General features: G+C 43.3%; 1 protein-coding gene across 1 annotated transcript in view; it reads left to right on the top strand.

The window, feature by feature from the left end:
• LOC139391580 (dolichyl-diphosphooligosaccharide--protein glycosyltransferase subunit STT3B-like) overlaps nt 1–19,489 on the top strand; it is a 95,209-nt gene that overhangs the window by 66,039 nt on the left and 9,681 nt on the right. The window contains exons 5-10 of the mRNA XM_071138943.1: nt 4,592–4,691; nt 8,275–8,373; nt 11,283–11,429; nt 17,640–17,688; nt 18,015–18,169; nt 18,753–18,964. Coding sequence (XP_070995044.1) covers nt 4,592–4,691; nt 8,275–8,373; nt 11,283–11,429; nt 17,640–17,688; nt 18,015–18,169; nt 18,753–18,964 — 762 coding nt within the window. The remainder of the gene's footprint in view (nt 1–4,591; nt 4,692–8,274; nt 8,374–11,282; nt 11,430–17,639; nt 17,689–18,014; nt 18,170–18,752; nt 18,965–19,489) is intronic.

Below are 19,489 nucleotides of genomic sequence, written 5' to 3'. Positions count from 1 at the left end.
AGAGACAGATGTCAAATGAAATGGATTATAGACATCCAGCTCCCATCGATCATGTCGGGGCCCAGCATCCAAGCTCCGCAGGAAGAGAGAAGGGGAAAGCCACTAATGACCACATTTGAAAAGAGATGAGAGCGGGGAGATTTTCTACAGCGAGAAACAACACCAATTTTTATAAGCCCCTCTTGTTCTCTCTCGCTCCTCAAAGATCTGGAGTGAGACTATTTTGACCTTCCCCTCCATATGGTTCTGAGTAGAGGGAGTACAGCTACGACCGGAAGTTACTTTTTTTTGTAGCTTTTTAGAATCATTAACATGGCAGACTAGGAAAAGATTTACGGTTACGGTAAGCTAAAATTCTATCATAACCTTTTACAAAAATTAACTTCCGGTTGTATGTGTACTCCCTCTAGTCACAACCCCGCTCTACCCTCCCACCAACAGGGTTTGCAGGGTTTGTTGGTGACACGACAAGCCCGGATCAACTTTGTCACGCTCTCACTACCCTCTTGGGCCCCCATACTCAACTAGCGAACCGGAACCGGACCCAGAAGAGGGTCAATACGGACCGCGGCTTCAACACCTGGTATCATATAAACAGAAGACGTGGAACAATATGTATAATTGCAAAAAATGAGCTTTTAAAACAGCAAATTGTCTGCTTAATGTGTTCAACTGTGTGAAATCTGGCTTTAAAACTAACATTTTCCCCCCGCCAACAAGAGGGGTGTGAACAGTTTTCGGCGGTGGGGGTTTGTTAGTACGCCAATTTTTAAATGACATTATTCATCTGGACCTTTGCCACCTTGGACATTTGTGTGACCCGACCTTTTCAAATAATACTTGATAGTAGTACCAAGCTGCAATATCCACCCCCTCCATCGTTTCTCCCCTCCCACTGTTGATTTTAAGGATACTCACTCACCCATGAGGCTTAATTGAACATGACACATTTGCAATGCCCAGTGAGAAATTCAGGTCAGCTCAGGTCTGTCATCAGGCCAGGGAGGGAGAGGGGAAGCTCCGTTGAAACGTCATGATGGACAAGACCTGTGAAAACCCCTACTGTGAGAGCTGCGTGACGTTCCCTCTCATGTCTCCCGGGAGAGATCGTGTTTTCCCTAAGTTCCTGTGACGACTGCCTCCTACCCTGCCAGAACCTCCCTTTCTCCCTCTCCAACCACGAGCATCATGGGAGCACTTCTGAAGTTCTTTTCACTCATAAAGTATTTATGAGGCATTCTCAGCAGCACAACTCAGCTCTTCAGGTGATTATTGTAAGACGTACTGCTTTCTGGAGGTTATTATTAGAAGTCGAGCGATAAAATCACAACTCAAGGCCCTTTTTCTATACAGTGAAGAAACCTATGCAGAGCTTTGCAGTGGTTTACCTACCTACCCGGGCCCCACCTGACTTTCAACAAGACAACTTTCTCCCACAAATAACATTCTTTCTCAGTTGAGGCTCCAGTCCCAGCTTATATCCTTCACTCATGTTATCTGATACCCCCTTAGGTGACCAACAGCATCTCAGGTTATTCTGTTTCCCGCATTCTACCCCCCCCGCAGAGGTCGCTGAGCCTCTTTATGCCGCCTTCTGAGGCAATCGAATTTAGCCCCGTAGCAAGACCCCTATGCCCTTTTATCACTGAAATACCCTCCGTCCACCTATGCTGCTTGATAGAAATAAGACCAGTGGAGCGTGAGTAAAGGAGAATGGCTAAAGTCGAATGGTGTCTGGTTCTTTGCTGACCCCATTATGACAGCAGTAAGACCTGTCCATTAGGGTCACAGGGCCAAATGCTACCTTGAGATGCACTTGTTGTAGTACACATACTAACAGGTTAGCGTTGGGCCCATAGGATGCCCTAACATAGTGTAACAGCCCTTCCTCCTCGTTGTATTGTAACAAACTGCTCGTCCACCTGGTTGTATAGTAACATATAGAGAAAGTTATTCCTCATTGTATTGTAAGGGACTCTTCTCGAAGGACAACTGCCCTTCTCAGAAATCCTGTCAGAGCATGGCATGAAAGCCTTACAAGGATGTCACTCAGATGTTTCAATACACCCAGATGATATGAGGATGTGGCTTATTTTTTCGATTGAGGCCTTTTTTGTGATAAGTGAAGTTTCCAGCTAAAAGTTTAACTATATCGATAAGTACATTATAAACTCAGTAAAAAGAAACGTCCCTTTTTCAGGACCCTGTCTTTCAAAGATAATTTGTAAAAATCCAAATAACTTCACAGATCTTCATTGTAAAGGGTTTGAACACTGTTTCCCATGCTTGTTCAATGAACCATAAACAATTAATGAACATACACCTGTGGAACGGTCATTAAGACACTAACAACTTACAGACGGTAGGCAATTAAGGTCACAGTTGTGAGAAGTTACGACCCTAAAGAGGCCTTTTTACTGACTCTGGAAAAACACAAAAAGAAAGATGCCCAGGGTCCCTGCTCATCTGTGTGAACAAGCCTTAGGCATGCTGCAAGGAGACATGAGGACTGCAGATGTGGCCAGGGCAATAAATTGTAATGTCCGTACTGTGAGACGCCTAAGACAGCGCTACAGAGAGACAGGATGGACAGCTGATCTTCCTCGCAGTGGCAGACCACGTGTACCAACACCTGCACAGGATCGGTACATCCGAACATCACACTTGCGGGACAGGTACAGGATGGCAACAACTGCCCGAGTTACACTAGGAATGCACAATCCCTCCATCAGTGCTCAGACTGTCTGCAATAGGCTGAGAGAGGCTGGACTGAGGGCTTGTAGGCCTGTTGTAAGGCAGACATCACCGGCAACAACGTTGCCTATGGTCACAAACCCGCTGTCGCTGGACCAGACAGGACTGGCAAAAAGTGCTCTTCGCTGACTAGTTGCAATTTTGTCTCACCAGGGGTGATGGTCGGATTTGCTTTTATCGTCGAAGGAATGAGCGTTACATCGAAGCCTGTACTCTGGAGCGGGATTGAAGTGGAGGGTCCGGCATGGTCTGGGGCAGTGTGCCACAGCATCATCGGACTGAGCTTGTTGTCATAACAGGCAATCTCAACGCCGTGCATTACAGGGAAGACATCATCCTCCCTTATGTGGTACCCTTCCTGCAGGCTCATCCTGACATGACCCTCATGACAATCCCACCAGCCATACTGCTTGCTCTGTGTGTGATTTCCTGCAAGACAGGAATGTCAGTGTTCTGCCATGGCCAGTGAAGAGCCCGGATCTCAATCCCATTGAGCACGTCTGGGACCTGTTGGACCAGAGGGTGAGGGCTAGGGCCATTCCCCTCAAATGTCCGGGAACTTGCAGATGCCTTGGTGGAAGTGTGGGTCAACATCTCACAGCAAGAACTGGCAAATGTGGTGTGGTGCAGTCCATGAGGAGGAGATGCACTTGATGCAGCTCTTGGCCACACCAGATACTTACATTTGATTTGACTTGTTCAGTTTGTCTGTTGAAATTTATGTTCATACAAATATTTACACATTTTTGTTTGCTGAAAATATTTCCAGTTGACAGTGCGGAAGTTTAGTTTTTGCTGAGTTTATTTACTCTAACAGGCATATTGATAGTGTATGCACCAGCTCTTTCAGCTACCTCAGTCTCTTAACTTCGTGGTGCACCGATCCCTTTAGCGGGATCATTTCCGTCAACATCCGCTGAATTGCAAAGCACCAAATTCAAATTAAACTACTAAAAATATTTAATTTTCATGAAATCACAAGTGCAATATAGCAAAACACAGCTTATCTTGTTGTTAATCCACCTGGCGTGTCAGATAAAATAAAAAAAAGAAGGCGAAAGCAAACCAAGCATTTATGTAAGGACATCTCTCTCAGCAGACAAAACATTACAAACAGCTAGCATCAAAGTAGATTGGTCAGAAGAGCAATAAAATGAATTGCTTACTTTTGATGATCTTCGGATGTTTGCACTCACGAGACTCCCAGTTACAAATGTTCCTTTTGTTCCATAAAAATTATTTTTATATCCAAAATACCTCCATTTGGTTGGCGCGTTATGTTCAGAAATCCACAGGCTCGAGCGGTCACGACGGGGCAGACAAATTCCAAATAGTATCTGTAAAGTTCGTAGAAACATGTCAGTTTAAAAAAAAATCAATCCTCAGGTTGTTTTTACAATAAATAATTGATCATATTTAGACCCTAGCTTTTTCAATAGGAGAGAGAGAGAGAGAGAGAGAGAGAGAGAGAATGTCTGCTCCAAGCTGCTCGCGCATGTAAAACTCTGGCACCCAGCCATCCACTGACGTGATGTGATATTTCTCATTTTTCAGAATAAAAGCCTCAAACTGTCTAAAGACTGTTCGGACCATGTGGAAGCCATAGGAAAAGGAGCCTGGTTGATATCCCTTTAAATGGAGGGAAGGCATGCAATTCCAAGTCAGACAAAGTGTCGACGCATCATTTCATGGAGCTTTTAAAGTTATTGATGCATTTTTACTTTGCGGTCATAGTGTTTAAACATGATTGCATTGCTTTTCTATTGGTCCACTGCGTATTCCCATGCATTCCTGGTGGCGTGCGAGTGTGTTTTGCTGATGGCTGTGTTTGTTGCAGGTGTCAGCATGGGGAGGATACGTCTTCATCATCAACCTGATCCCTCTGCATGTCTTTGTGCTGCTGCTCATGCAGCGCTACAGCAGGAGGGTCTACATCGGTGAGTGACCACAAAACACTTTCATCTGCCAAAGAGATGTGATCATAAACACCCCCCCCCCCCCTCTCCCCTACACTGAGTGTATAAAACCATTAAGAACATTACATGAACTGACCAGGTGAATCCAGGCGAAGTTCCCTTATTGATGTCAGTTGTTTAAATTCACTTCGATCAGTGGTTCCCAAACTTTTTATAGTCCCGTACCCCTTCAAACGTTCAACCTCCAGCTGCGTACCCCCCTCTAGCACCAGGGTCAGAGCACTTTCAAATGTTTTTCTTTTTTTGTCGCCATCACTGTAAGCCTGCCACACACACACCATACAATAAATGTATTAAACATAAGAATGAGTGAGTTTGTCACAACCCGGCTTGTGGGAAGTGACAGAGCTCTTATAGAACCCGGGCACAAATATTCATAATAATCATCATCAATAATTTAGCTCTTAACCGTCTTACATATAAAACCTGATTTGTTCATTGAAAATGGTGAATAACTCACCACAGGTTAATGAGAAGGTTGTGCTTGAAAGGATGCACATAACTGCAATGTTGTGTTGTATTGAGTCTCCGTCTTAAATCTTTTTCCACAGTCTGTGCCTGGTATTTAGTTTTCTTGCTAGTGAGGGCCGAGAATCCACTCTCACATAGGTACGTGGTTGCAAAGGGCATCAGTGTCTTAACAGCGCGATTTGCCAAGGCAGGATATTCAGAACGCAGCCCAATCCAGAAATCTGGCAGTGGCTTCTGATTTAAATAACATTTTCACAGAACGGCTTGTTGCAATTTCGATGAGGCTCCCTTGTTCAGATATCGGTAAGTGGACTGGAGGCAGGGCATGAAAGGGATAACGAATCTAGCTGTTTGTCATCCGTTTCAGGAAAGTACCTGCATAATTGCGCACCCAACCCACTCAGGTGCTTCGCTATATTACATTTGACATTGTCCGTACGCTTGAGTTAATTTGCACACAAAACAAATCCTACAATGATGGACAGACCTGTGTTGTCCTTGCTAATGCAGACATAGAGCTCCGACTTCTTAATCATAGACTCCATTTTGTCCCACACATTGAATATAGTTGTGGAGAGTCCCTGTAATCCTAGATTCAGATCATTCGGGCGAGGGTGAGGGGCATCATCCAGATAGGCCAGTCGTGTGAGAAACTCATCATGAAAGCAGTCAAACAAGTGTAAATGATGGTCAGTAAAAACGTTAAGCTTGTTACTCAATTCTAAAAAACATGTCCATACATTGCCCCTTGATAACCAGCATGTCATTAAAGCGTTACATGGTCGCTGTCCATATCATTGCATAGTGCAGAAAATACACGAGCGTTCAGGGGCCTTGCTTTAACAAAGTGAACCATTTTCACTGTAGTGTCCAAAACGTCTTTCAAACTGTCAGGCATTCCCTTGGCAGCAAGAGCCTCTCGGACGCTGCAGTGTACCCAAGTGGCGTCGGGAGCAACTGCTTGCATGCGCATTACCACTCCACCATGTCTCCGTCTTCTGCGCCATCAGTACAAATACCAACATGAGCAGCAGCTGCATTTCGCTACATACCGTTAGTGGAATTCCCGCAAGAGTAACGGTTAATGTGATTGGATGTCAATTATTTGACTAGGCAACCTGTATTTGACATTGTTGTTTCGTTGAACACTAGATGGTTTAATTGTTTTTGGCAGTGAAACGAGGCTACTCAGACGAGGAAAGAAACATCATATATATATATATATATATATATATATATATATATATATATATATATATATATATATATATATATATATATATATATATATATATATATATATATATATATCCCTGATGGACAATTTAAATGGACAGTTTGGAAATGTGAATCACATGTTTGTTTGGAGTACCCCCCCGACAGCATTACGCATACCCCTGAGGGTAATGCGTACCCCGGTTTGGGAATACCTGGTGTAGATGGAGAGGGGTTAAAGAAGGATTTTTGAGACATGGAGTGTGTATTTGTGCCATTCGGAGGGTGAATGGGCAAGAAAAGATTTGAGTGCCTTTGAACGGGGTATGGTAGTGGGTGCCAGGCGAACTGGTTTGAGTTTGTAAAGAACTGCAACGCTCTTGGGCTTTTCACGCTCAACAGTTTCTCGTGTGTATCAAGGATAGTCCATCACCCAAAGGACATTCAGCCAACTTGACACCACTGTGGGAAGTATTGGAGTCAACATGGGCCAGCATACCTGTGGAATGCTTTCAACACCTTGTTGAGTCCATGGCCTGAGGGCAAAGGGGGGTGCAAATCAATATTAGGAAGGTGTTCCTGATGTTTTGTACACGCACAAGGTTTGCGATCAGATAAACTATCTGCTAAAGAGATGTTGCCCCACACACCTGTTTTCCTCAAAACAGCCACAAATACTTGTTTGCTCTCCTGAATGTGACTGAGAACTGAGTTTAATTATGAATTTGACTGCGTATATCTTACTGTAAATTGCTTCTATTTCTGAGTAAACCAATGATCAAAAGAACCAGACTTATTTTCGTCCTTGAGGCTCACACAGAACACCTCACATCATTGTCAGACAGGCAGAAATGCTGCAGCGTCGTAGGCAGTACATATTTAGCTAAGCTGAAGGAACAGCAGGCTAGGTGGGTTAAGATAAATGGTTTAGCATCAAGCATCGTTTACACTTGATTATATATATTACTCAAGGTAAACAGTACCTCGTTCTTGGGTGCTTTGAAAATAAATTACGTCCCTATTTAAAATTTAGGGCATTGACCCCCTGCTATACGCAATCTCTTTGCATTTTCCTCAAAGGATATTGGCAGTGCCTTTGTACCCTACCACAAGAACCATTTGTTAATTTAGAACATTTTCTCCATTTAAAAAAAAAAATTGTTCCGAAATATTTATGCTTCGCAGAAGTTGTCAACTTCAAGCACCCTTTAATAGATTAGGGCTTTGCGTTGATTTTCAAGCAGACATCTTGTGTAAGTCCTTGCTTCACAACCATCTCGTTTTGATCTAGTTTGAACCTTTCTCCTTCGTTATACCATAGAGAAAGCTCTTCTAAAAAAACTAGATGCCTCATTGGCATCGTCGCTGGCACAATGAGTCCTTGAACAAAAGTGCATTGTCAGTGTTACTCACAACTCTAATTCACACAGTTCATCTCTTCGTCTCTTACCTCCATCAGTCAACAGGGAAAAATGAATCAGAGTCAGGAGTGCTCAGGGCTCGCCAGTCACTTCAAAAGCCCCAGTGTTCAGAAAAGTATGAAATCTTAATTAGGGCACATGCCTTAGGATCAGATCAGCTACAAAGGTGGGACTTCTGTAGTTTTACTGCACCGTCGGCTCACATTAGGCTCCCCCCGCACTTTTCTTTGCCCACTTCTATGTTCTCAGTAAATTTCTCCAGATGAGGCGTTAGTATTTACTCCCACTCAGTCTCAATGCACATTAAATACCTCTAAAGAGAGAAGGCGCTTTTCCTTAACAACCCAATCTGAAGTGCGATTGGGATTTTGAATGGGACCATATCTGTGTTCAACTTTGTTTGATCTCATCTCCCTCTTTCTGTTTCTCTCTTTCAGCTTATAGCACTTTCTACATCGTGGGCCTGGTGCTATCCATGCAGATCCCCTTTGTGGGCTTCCAGCCAATTCGAACCAGTGAGCACATGGCTGCAGCAGGTAAGCCCCACCCACCCGCTTTTAGTCTACTGGGCGATCTTCACGACACGACTCGCTATGAGACGCAAACCGCTCTATATATTTTTTTTTATTTAACCAGGTATGACCTCGTTGAGAGAAAAAATACAAAATAAAAACATTTCCAACAGAGACCTTGGGCCATGACCAAGCAGTTGTTCTCTTGTATTGGCAGTGCCTTTGTATCATTTCGTTGATGCAGTTTGTGTTCCCATCTCGCCAACGGTCCCAGCTGGTGAACCGAAAGTAACTTTATTTTGACTGAAACATTCCACTATTACCACAAATTCACCAAAGCTGCATAGAGTTAGCCTCTTACTCTCTGGGTTTATTAACCTCTTGGAACTCCCCATACCGGATCCGGTATCAGGAATACAGACTCAAGCTCATTACCATAACGCAACGTTAACTATTCATGAAAATCGCAAATGAAATGAAATAAATATGCCATCTCGCAAGCTTAGCCTTTTGTAAACAAAACTGTCATCTCAGATTTTCAAAATATGCTTCTCAACCATAGGAAAACAATAATTTGTGTAACAGTAGCTAGCAAACAAAGGATTTAGCGTTAGCATTAGCGTTAGCATCCAGCACGCAACATTTCAACAAAAACATAAAAGCCTTCAAATAAAATCATTTACCTTTGAAGAACTTCTGATGTTTTCAATGAGGATACTCTCAGTTGGATAGCAGATGCTCAGTTTTTCCAAAAAGATTCTTTGTGTATTAGAAATAGCTCCGTTTTATACATCACATTTGGCTACCAAAAAAAACCCGAAAATTCAGTCCTCAAAACGCGAACTTTTTTCCAAATTAACTCCATAATATCGACTGAAAACATGGCAAACGTTGTTTAGAATCAATCATCAAGGTGTTTTTCACATATCTCTTCATTGATACATCGTTCTTGGACACATGCTTTCTCCCCTGAATCAAATGGTAAAGTGGAAGCAGCTGGCAATTGCGCACCGAATTCGACGCAGGACACCAGGCGGACACTTGGAAAATGTAGTCTCTTATGGTCAATCTTCCAATGATATGCCTACAAATACGTCACAATGCTGCTAAGACCTTGGGCGAACGACAGAAAGTGTAGGCTCATTCCTTGCGCAATCACAGCCATATAAGGAGACAATGGAAAACAGAGCTTCAGAAATTCTGCTAATTCCTGGGTGATGCATCATCTTGGTTTCGCCTGTAGAATGAGTTCTGGGGTACTTACAGACAAAATCTTTGCAGATTCTGAAACTTCAGAGTGTTTTCTTTCCAAAACGGTCAAGAATATGCATAGTCGAGCATCTTTTCGTGACAAAATATCGCGCTTAAAACGGGAACGTTTTTTATCCAAAAATGAAATAGCGCCCCCAGAGATCCAAGAGGTTAATGTGCTACACTGGGTTTTATTTTTGCATTTTAATTTCATAAAATGTCCATATAGCTGGCGCTAATAGTGGATTGATAACAACAGACGACTATCACAACACTGGCGGGTAAAATAATAGTTAAACCGTGAAACACCATCATTCCACTATTAGCACCAGCTATATTATGGAAATGTTTCTGTAATTACAATGCACAAATAAAACGATTTATGTGTTGCACTTTAAAACCAGAGAGGAAGAGATTAACTTCATGATACTTTGGTGTATTTGCGAGGGGACAAGACATTGCGATGTACAGATTTCCAAAACATATGTGCACGGTTCTTTCTGCCTGCCCCTTTTCCCCCCTCATGCTAGCTTGCCTGGTCTTTCTCTTCACTAATGACTAGCGTGTGTTCCGTCCTTCGGTCTGTTGCGTGTAGAATATGCTAGCATACACATTGATGATAGGCCCAGCTTTACTGAAGCTACAGCTTTTGATTGTCGATAGATAGGCCTAGTGCATGGTTCTGCCTGGTGGCCGACCTGCCTACACTGTGCCCCTATCAGTCTTGTCTGTTAAAAGAATACTGAATCAGAGGATTTGAGGCGTCGATTCTGCGTGCTTTTAGAAATGGGAGTCGAGGAATCAGTTATTTTGGAACAAAGTCTTGGAAAAATGGCAGAGAAAGTCAAGCGACAGCAGCGAAGTCCTGTATGGAAGACGTGTGATTAGGTGGTGAAATGCAAACTTTGTGGAGGTGGAATTTAGGTACCACATTGGTAGTACAGGTGCAATGCTTAATCATCTGAAAGGGACGCACCATGCGACCCAAACTGTTGCCTGCAGCAGTGCAACAGAATTGTGAATTAATGTTTCATTTTCTGCATTTGTCTTATCGTTTAATTTGTCACATCACTAGTAACAAGATGATGTACCTCTAAAGCATACATTTTATCTTCCTCTTAGTCTAACGTAGCTTCAGTCTGATTTCTGAAGTGGTGTTTGTTATGCGGGTGACCGGGGCAGCACAGCACGGCAGCGACGTGGGCTTTGAGGAATGGAAAGCACCGTCACTCTCTCAAAGGTCTGGGCGTGTTTGGCTTCGGGCAGCAGCTGCTCGCAACATCTGGCGGTGTCTACAGCGACAGCCAGCGTGACGGGGACAGGAAGGGAAGAATAAAGCATCAGAGCGATGGGCTTTTTTACATTGTTCTGGTGGAGTTGTGACCTTGGAATGCCGGGGGGGGGGGGGGGGGGGTCGTACATTGGAAGTGCGCCTCTGTTTTGCTGTGAAACTAGGGCTTTGTTCAATTAGCATGAAGTTCCACAAGAGAGCGACATCAGATAACAGAACAGAGATCCCATTTCAGTCTTAACAGTTCCTGCTATTCCGGTATATTGTGTTATTTGCAGCATCAGTGTGTAAGCACATCTATAGTAAGACAACCGTCAAACCTGCTCGCATGAGACTCAAATGGTTAAGGTTGTTGTAATACTGTGCTAACTCTGACATTCTGTGATTGCAGGCGTGTTTGCACTGCTCCAGGCATATGCGTTGCTGCAGTACCTGAAGGACAGGCTCACCAAGCAGGAGTTCCAGACCCTGTTCTTCCTGGGGGTGTCGCTAGCTGCTGGGGTGGTGTTCCTCACCGTCATCTATCTCACCTACACCGGTGAGTTCCTATGCCATTACACATGCACGTGACTTACAGAGCAGCATGTCCTCCTATACCACATGGCCTTCAGAAAGTATTCAGACTTGTTCCACTTTTTGTTGTTAGTCTGAATTCAAAATGAATTAAATCTGGGGGGTTTTCTCACCCACCTACACACATGTTTTTAGATATTTTTTTTGCAAATGTATTACATTTAAATACAGATATTTACATAAGCTATTACACTCCTGAGTCAATACATGTTAGACTCACCTTTTGGCAGCGATTGCAGTTGAGTCTTTCTGTGTAAGGGCTTTGCACACCTGGATTGTACTAAATTTGTACATTATTCTTCAAGCTCTGTCAAGTTGGTTGTTGATCATGCTAGACAATCATTTTCAAGTCTTGCCATAAATGTTCAAGCCGATTTTAAGTCAAAACTAACTAGGCCACTCGAACATTCAATGTAGTTTTGGTAAGCAACTCCAGTGTAGATTTGGCCTTGTGTTTTAAGGTTCATTTCCTGCTGAAAGGTGAATTTGTCTGCTGGTGTCTTTTGGAAAGCAGGCTGAGCCAGGTTTTCCTCTAGGACACATATGTCAGAGTCGAGGCCCGCGGGCCACATCCGGCCCGCAAGAAGGTTTTTTACGGCCCCTGGGATGATCTTGATTTATTATTAGAACCGGCCCGCAGCAAGCCGGCAGCCCGCAGATCTTTTACACGCACCAATACTACATTTCCCACAATGCAAAGGTGACGCACCGAGCAGTAGGCTGCTTCATTTCAATATTTATTGGCACAGCAGTCGTCAGCATCACAGTAAAATTAACTTTCAGATACCCATCAAAAATGGCAAAACGGAAGGTGGATACTGAGAACCGGGGGTTTCAAACAAGGTGGGAGTCGGAGTATATGTTCACGAAGGTAGCTGGAAAACCTGTGTGTCTTCTGTGTGGAGAAAGTGTGGCGGTACTGAAAGAGTATAATCTGAGACGACATTATGAAACGAAACACGCGGACACACACGCGGACGCAACTGTCAAGGCCAGTTTTATTTTGGCAGAAGAGATCGCTAAATCAGCCCGGCCATTTACGGAGGGGGATTTCATCAAAAACTGCATGATTAAAGTTTGTGACGAAGTTTGCCCAGAAAAAAGGCAACTCTTTTTAAATGTGAGTCTGAGCAGAAACACCATTGCCGAGAGAGTAGACCAGTTGTCCATCAATCTAAAAGAGCAGCTTGTGAAAAAGGGAAAAGATTTTATTGCATATTCCTTGGCTGTGGATGAGAGCACCGACATTTCTGACATTGCCCAGTTGTCAATTTTCATCCGCGGAGTGGACTCCAACCTAAGCGTGACAGAGGAGTTTTTGGCTTTACGTCCTATGCATGGCACAACTACGGGGCATGATTTGTATGAAGAGGTGTCAAGATGTGTAAATGAGATGGAGCTGCCTTGGGAAAAACTCGTGGGTTTGACAACCGACGGAGCACCTGCGATGTGTGGACACAGGAGCGGACTGGTGGCGAAGATACGGGAAAAGATGCAAGAGGAAAACGCGACAGGTGAGCTGACAGCTTATCATTGTATCATACACCAGGAAGCGTTGTGCGGTAAAGCCTTGAAAATGGAGCATGTAATGAGCATCATCACGCGCACAGTTAACTTTATCAGAGCCAAAGGTTTGAATCACCGCCAGTTCAAGGCATTTCTGACGGAGTTAGAAACGGAGCATGGTGATTTGCCTTATCACACAGAGGTGCGATGGCTAAGCCAGGGAAAGGTGCTTCAAAGATGTTTCGAGCTTCGTGAGGAGATTTGTCTGTTCTTGGACAGCAAAGGGAAAGACACAACACAACTCCGAGACGAAATGTTTCTGTGTGAAATGGCTTTTCTGTGTGACATTACGAGTCATCTGAATGCAATAAACTTGCAGCTGCAGGGTCGGGATCGTGTCATCTCTGATATGTACAGTACAGTGAAGGCATTTAAAACCAAACTGACTCTGTGGGAGACGCAGATGCGGAAAGAAAATTTGAGCCACTTTCCCAGCTGCCAGACCATGAAAGAGAAGCTCTCTACCAGTGCGTTCCCGAGCACACAGTTGGCTGATAAAATAGGTATGCTTGCCGCTGACTTTCGACGCCGATTTGCTGACTTTGAAGCACAAAAAAGCAGGTTGGAACTGCTCGGTAACCCATTTGCTGTTGACGTGGAAAGCTCACCACCAAACCTCCAAATGGAGTTGATTGACCTCCAATGCAATGATGCACTGAGGGCAAAATATGCGGCAGTGGGTGCTGCGGAGTTCGCCCGTTTCCTCCCCGGCACAATGCCCCAGCTGCGCATCCAGGCTGCTCAAACGTTGTCTATGTTTGGCAGCACATACCTGTGTGAACAACTGTTTTCTTTGATGAACCTGAACAAAACATCACACAGAAGTCGACTTACTGCTGAACACCTCCACTCAATTCTGAGGATTTCTTCAGCTCAGAGCCTTACCCCGAACATTGATGAACTTGTGGAAAAGATGGGACACCACCAAGTATCACCCTCAACCTCAAACAAGTGAACATTACTGTGCAATCACATATTTAGAGTTTTTACTCAGTTCAAGTTTAAAAGTTAAAATTTAATATTTGTTTTCACTGCATGTTACTTCTCCTTAAACAAAGTGTTGTTTTTGATTAATAGATTTTTGCACTTTATTTTTTTGTATTTCAATCCAATTATATTTTAAAAATATTTCAGTTGAGTGGATGATAGAAAATTGCTATTATTGTTTTTTCTTTGAAGTAAATTTAGCCCACTTTTGCTAAAATAGAAAATATAGTCTACTGATGGTGCCTTGAATACCGGTTTCTTTCATTTAATGTTCATGTTATGGGGATATTTATATAAAGGAAATTTGTCTTTTGTGTCTGTTGAAAATTAAAGATTACTGACAGAGCCATAAGAAAATATTGCTTTATTTATCTGATCATATTGTAATATATTTGTTAGGTTTTCAGTAGGTTCAATTAGGTTCACTAGACTATATGCGTCATTTAAAAATTTTTCAATGAACATTCGAACAGTCCGGCCCTCGTCTTGTAGCTGATTTTTTTATTTGGCCCTCCGTCCATTTGACTTTGACACCCCTGCTCTAGGATGTTGCCTGTGCTTAGCGCTGTTTCTTTTTATAAAAAAAAAAGAAAATAGTCCTTGCAGATGACAAGCATACCCATAACATGATGCAGCCACCACCATGCTTGAAAATATGAAGCGTGGTACTCAATGTTGGATTTGTCTGAAACATAACGCTTTGTATTCAGGACATGAAGTACATTTCTTAGATTATACATTTTTTGGGAGTTTTACTTTAATGCCTTATTGCAAAAAGGATACCTTTTTATTTAACTAGGCAAGTCATGTTATGCAAGTCATACATGATTTGGAATATCTGTATTCTGTACAAGCTTCCTTTTATCACTCAGGTTAGTAACTACAATGTTGATCCATCCTCAGTTTTCTCCTATCACAGCCATTATTAAACTCTGTTTTAAATTCATCATTGGCCTCGTGATGAAATCCCTGAGCGGTTAAGAAGGACCCCTGTATCTTTGTAGTGACTGGGTGTATTGATACACCATCCAAAGTGTAATTAATAACTTCACCATGCTCAAAGGCATATTCTGTCAGTTTAATTTATTTTTTTTAACCCATCTACTAATAGGTACCCTTTGCAAGGCATTGGAAAACCTCCCTGGTCTTTGTGGTTGAATCTGTGTTTGAAATTCACTGCTAAACTGAGGGACTTTATAATTATATGTGTGGGGTACAGAGATGAGGTAGTCATTCAAAGCCTGTTAAACACTTGTTACACACAGTGAGTCCATGCAATTTATTATTTGACTTAAGCACATTTTTACGCCTGAACTTTAGGCTTGCCTTAACAAATGGGTTGAATACTTATTGACCCCAGGAAATTCAGCTTTACATTTTTAGTTAACTTGGAAACAGTTCTAAACATAATTCCACTTTGAAAGGAAGAGGCATTGTGTGTAGGCCAGTGACACTAAATTTAAATGTAATCCATTTTAAATTCAGGCTGGAACACCAAAAAAGGTGGAAAAAGTTAAGGAGCTATAAATACTTTCTGAAGGCACTGTAGTTAGTTACACGTACACCTGACTTCCTCAATATATACTGTAGTATCAGGTATATACAGGTGAGTCCCTATATCTCAACATTGCACATACACCTTGCTTTCAAAACCAAATCCTCATATACCATATGCTTACACATACACCTGTCCAGTTCTTGTATACCATATAGTAACATACTTTTGGTCATGTAGTGTATGTGGACACCTGCTCGCCAAACATCTCATTCCACAATCATGGGCATTAATAGAATTGCTCCCACTCTTCTGGGAAGGCTTTCCACTAGATGTTGGGACATTGATGTGGAGACCTGCTTCCATTCAGCCACAAGAGCATTAGTGAGGTCAGGCACTGATGTTGGGTGATTAGACTTGGCTTGCAGGTGTTCCAATTCATCCAGACGGTGTTTGATGGGGTTGAGGTCAGGACTCTGTGCAGGTCAGTCAAGTTTTTCCACACCGATCTCAACAAACCATTCCTGTATGGACCTCACTTTGTGCACGGAGGCATTTTCATGCTGAAACAGGAAAGGACCTGCACCAAGTTGGAAGCACAGAATCCTCTAGAATGTCATTGTATGGTGTAGCGTTAAGATTTCCTTTCACTGGATCTGAGGGGCTTAGCCCGAACCATGAAAAACAGTCCCAGACCATTATTCCTCCTCCTCTACCAAACTTTACAGTTGGCACTATGCATTAGGGCAGGTAGCGTTCTCCTGGCATCCGCCAAACCCAGATTCATTCGTCAGACTGCCAGATGATGAAGTGTGATTCATCACTCCAGAGAAAGCGTTTCTACTGCTCCAGAGTCCAATGGCAGCGAGCTAGCTTTACACTACTCCATGGCATTGCGCATGGTGACCTTAGGCTTGTGTGCGGCTGCTCTGCCGTGGAAACCCATTTCATGAAGCTCCAGACGAGCAGTTCTTGTGCTGAAGTTGCTTCCAGTATCAGTCTGGAACTCTAGTTAGTGTTGCAACCGAGGTCAGACTATTTTTATACTCTATGCGCTTCAGCACTCGGCGGTCCCGTTCTGTGAGCTTGTGGCCGACCACTTCGCGGCTGAGCCGTTGTTTCACCTAGATGTTTCCCCTTCACAATAACAGCACTTCCAGTTGACCGGGGGCAGCTCTAGCAGGGCAGAAATTTTACGAACTGACTTGTTGGAAAGGTGGCATCATATGACTGTGCCATGTTAAAAGTCACTGAGTGCTTCAGTAAGGCCATTCTACTGACAATGTTTGTCTATGGAGATTGCATGGCTGTGTGCTCGATTTTATACAGCTGACTCCAACGGGTGTGGCTGAAATAGCCGAATCCACAAATTTGAAGGGGTGTCTCACATACTTGTATATAGTGTACATGTAGATCAGGTGTACCACAGATGTGTCATAGATAGATAGATATATATATATATATATATCTATCTATCTCTCACTGTTACTCATACACCTGACTATCACAAACAGGTCCCTGTATCCTGTATAGTTGCACATGCCTGTGTACATGTAGATCAGGTATAAACAACTAACACGTACAACTACACAAGCTAGTCCTCATACCATAATAGCGAAGTGTTTTTATCTCTTTCACGTTTTAGCTTGTACTGTTGAGTGCCCTTTGTTACTCATGTCCCTTGCCCAATAAACATATTGCTAACTTTCCGCTGGTCAACATTCCACTCGAGTCCCGACCCACATATGCCCTACTACTAAACAGATACCTGACCCACTAAAACAGGGCGATTTTAATTCCGGTCCTGAGGGGCTAAAATGTATTATTGGTTCTCTACCTCGTAGTTAGTTGTGCTTATTGAGTGTCCCAGGTTGGAATCAGTCCCTGGTTAGAATGGATGATAGTGAAAACCTGAAGCGTTTTGGGAACTTGAGGACCATAATTGAATGGCCCTACACCCAAGGGCCTCTTCACTTTGTCATTATATTTGTACACTACGCAAACTGTCTCATACTGTCAGACACCCACCAGTTTCAACCATATGCTAAAAAAGTCTGCGTCATAACCAATAATGTGTGTGTTCAAGTTCCCCAGTCCTGTGTATTGATTGATTGTTGGTTCATTTAGGTTACATCGCTCCGTGGAGTGGGCGATTCTACTCTCTGTGGGACACCGGGTAAGCACGGCTAACCTTTCCTATCGACGAAACAGTTGTTGAATTGAACGTGTGTGTGTGTGTGTGTCTGCGAAAGGGCTTACACCATACATAGTCTCAAAGGAAATGCTAGCATTGTCTTTTTCTTCCCAAACACACTTAGGCTACATTCTGTACATGAACTGCAGCGTGTCTGATTTCTGCATTAAGCAATGATAAATCGGTTTGTTTGCTGACAGCAGCGCTCTAGCTCTCCGTTTCCGTTCCCTTTTTTAAGTTGGTTTCTTGAATCTTCATATTCCCTGAATTACCAGATGTTTGTCTCCTCTATTCTTCCACCCCCCCAGCTACGCTAAGATCCATATCCCCATCATCGCGTCGGTGTCGGAGCACCAACCCACCACCTGGGTGTCATTCTTCTTCGACCTCCACATCCTGGTCTGCACCTTCCCAGCAGGCCTCTGGTTCTGCATCAAGAATGTCAACGACGAGCGCGTCTTCGGTAAACCGGGGCTCGTTAAAACACACCGATACTCAACATGCATACACATCATTTGAATACATCGGAATATTTGGGAGGGGAATCTGGTGATTTGAGAGGAATATGCATTGAAGCAAGGGCGTCCTCATGTTGTTGATATACTGTACACACCTGTTCCTAGGAGTTGTAGTGGAAGAGGGAATTCTGAACAGAATCCCACTGCTCCAGTGCATTAGGGGCTACGCTTGAGGTGGTTTCTGTTTTTCCCTTGAACTGGAAGGAAAACTCCACCCAAAAACCATCCATTGGTATTTGTTTCATTAGTCAATTGTTGACAAGTCCCAAAATGTTTTGCTTATGTCAACAATGGACTAATGAAACAAATGCCAAATTTAGTTTTCCTTTAATTGATCAATTGTCATTGATTGTCCCGAGAGCCTGCACAACTGATAACCAAGCTCTAAATCAGTCTGTCTCAGATAAATATATATAAAAAACACCCCCGAAGACCTGAGTTGTGCACTGTGTACTTTTGACATGGGTTAAACGCTGTTTTAATTTGAATTCATCTTTCTTGCCTCTCTGCCCCCCCCCCCCCCCCTAGTGGCTCTCTATGCCATCAGCGCGGTCTACTTTGCCGGGGTGATGGTGCGCCTGATGCTGACCTTGACGCCGGTGGTGTGCATGCTGTCGGCCATCGCCTTCTCCAGTGTGTTCGAGCACTACCTGGGGGATGACATGAAGAGGGAGAACCCTCCCGTAGAGGACAGCAGTGACGAGGATGACAAAAGGAGCTCAGGGAACCTCTATGACAAGGTCAGGAGGAGTCACAGTCCAGGGCCCGTATTCATTAATAGGCTTGGGCGATACCCCGGTATGGTGTAAACTGTATATTTTGAAATACCGACGATTATGCTTTTCAATACTGTTAAAAAAAAACAGGGGGGGTGGTCTTTTTTGGGGGGGTTGCGGGCACCCTTTCCTCACGGAGGTGCGTGCTACGCCGATAAGAAATTGAAGATGTGTCAAATAAATTATATCCAGCGCCAGCTATGCATATGTGCTTGCAGAAATGTTATCAAAACTGAACTTGCAGTGAAAATGTCCTTTCCTCCATGCCAACTTTAGACCATGCGTATGCACATCTTCTAGTGACTGAAGTACCCTAAAATTTCCAATTAATAGCCCAGGCATTTGCTTAAATCACTGAACATAATAGGCACTTATTAGAGACGGGCTTCTATTCAAACCAGGCTTCTATTTCCTTAATGCACACAGTTTTTGCTGATGTGCATAGTTAATTGTTTAATTCCAGCATTCACTTTCAGTATTTTAATCCAT

The sequence above is a fragment of the Oncorhynchus clarkii genome, chromosome 32 (genome assembly GCF_045791955.1).
Source record: "Oncorhynchus clarkii lewisi isolate Uvic-CL-2024 chromosome 32, UVic_Ocla_1.0, whole genome shotgun sequence".
Lineage (NCBI taxonomy): Eukaryota > Metazoa > Chordata > Actinopteri > Salmoniformes > Salmonidae > Oncorhynchus > Oncorhynchus clarkii.
This window is presented reverse-complemented; position numbering and strand designations above follow the sequence as displayed.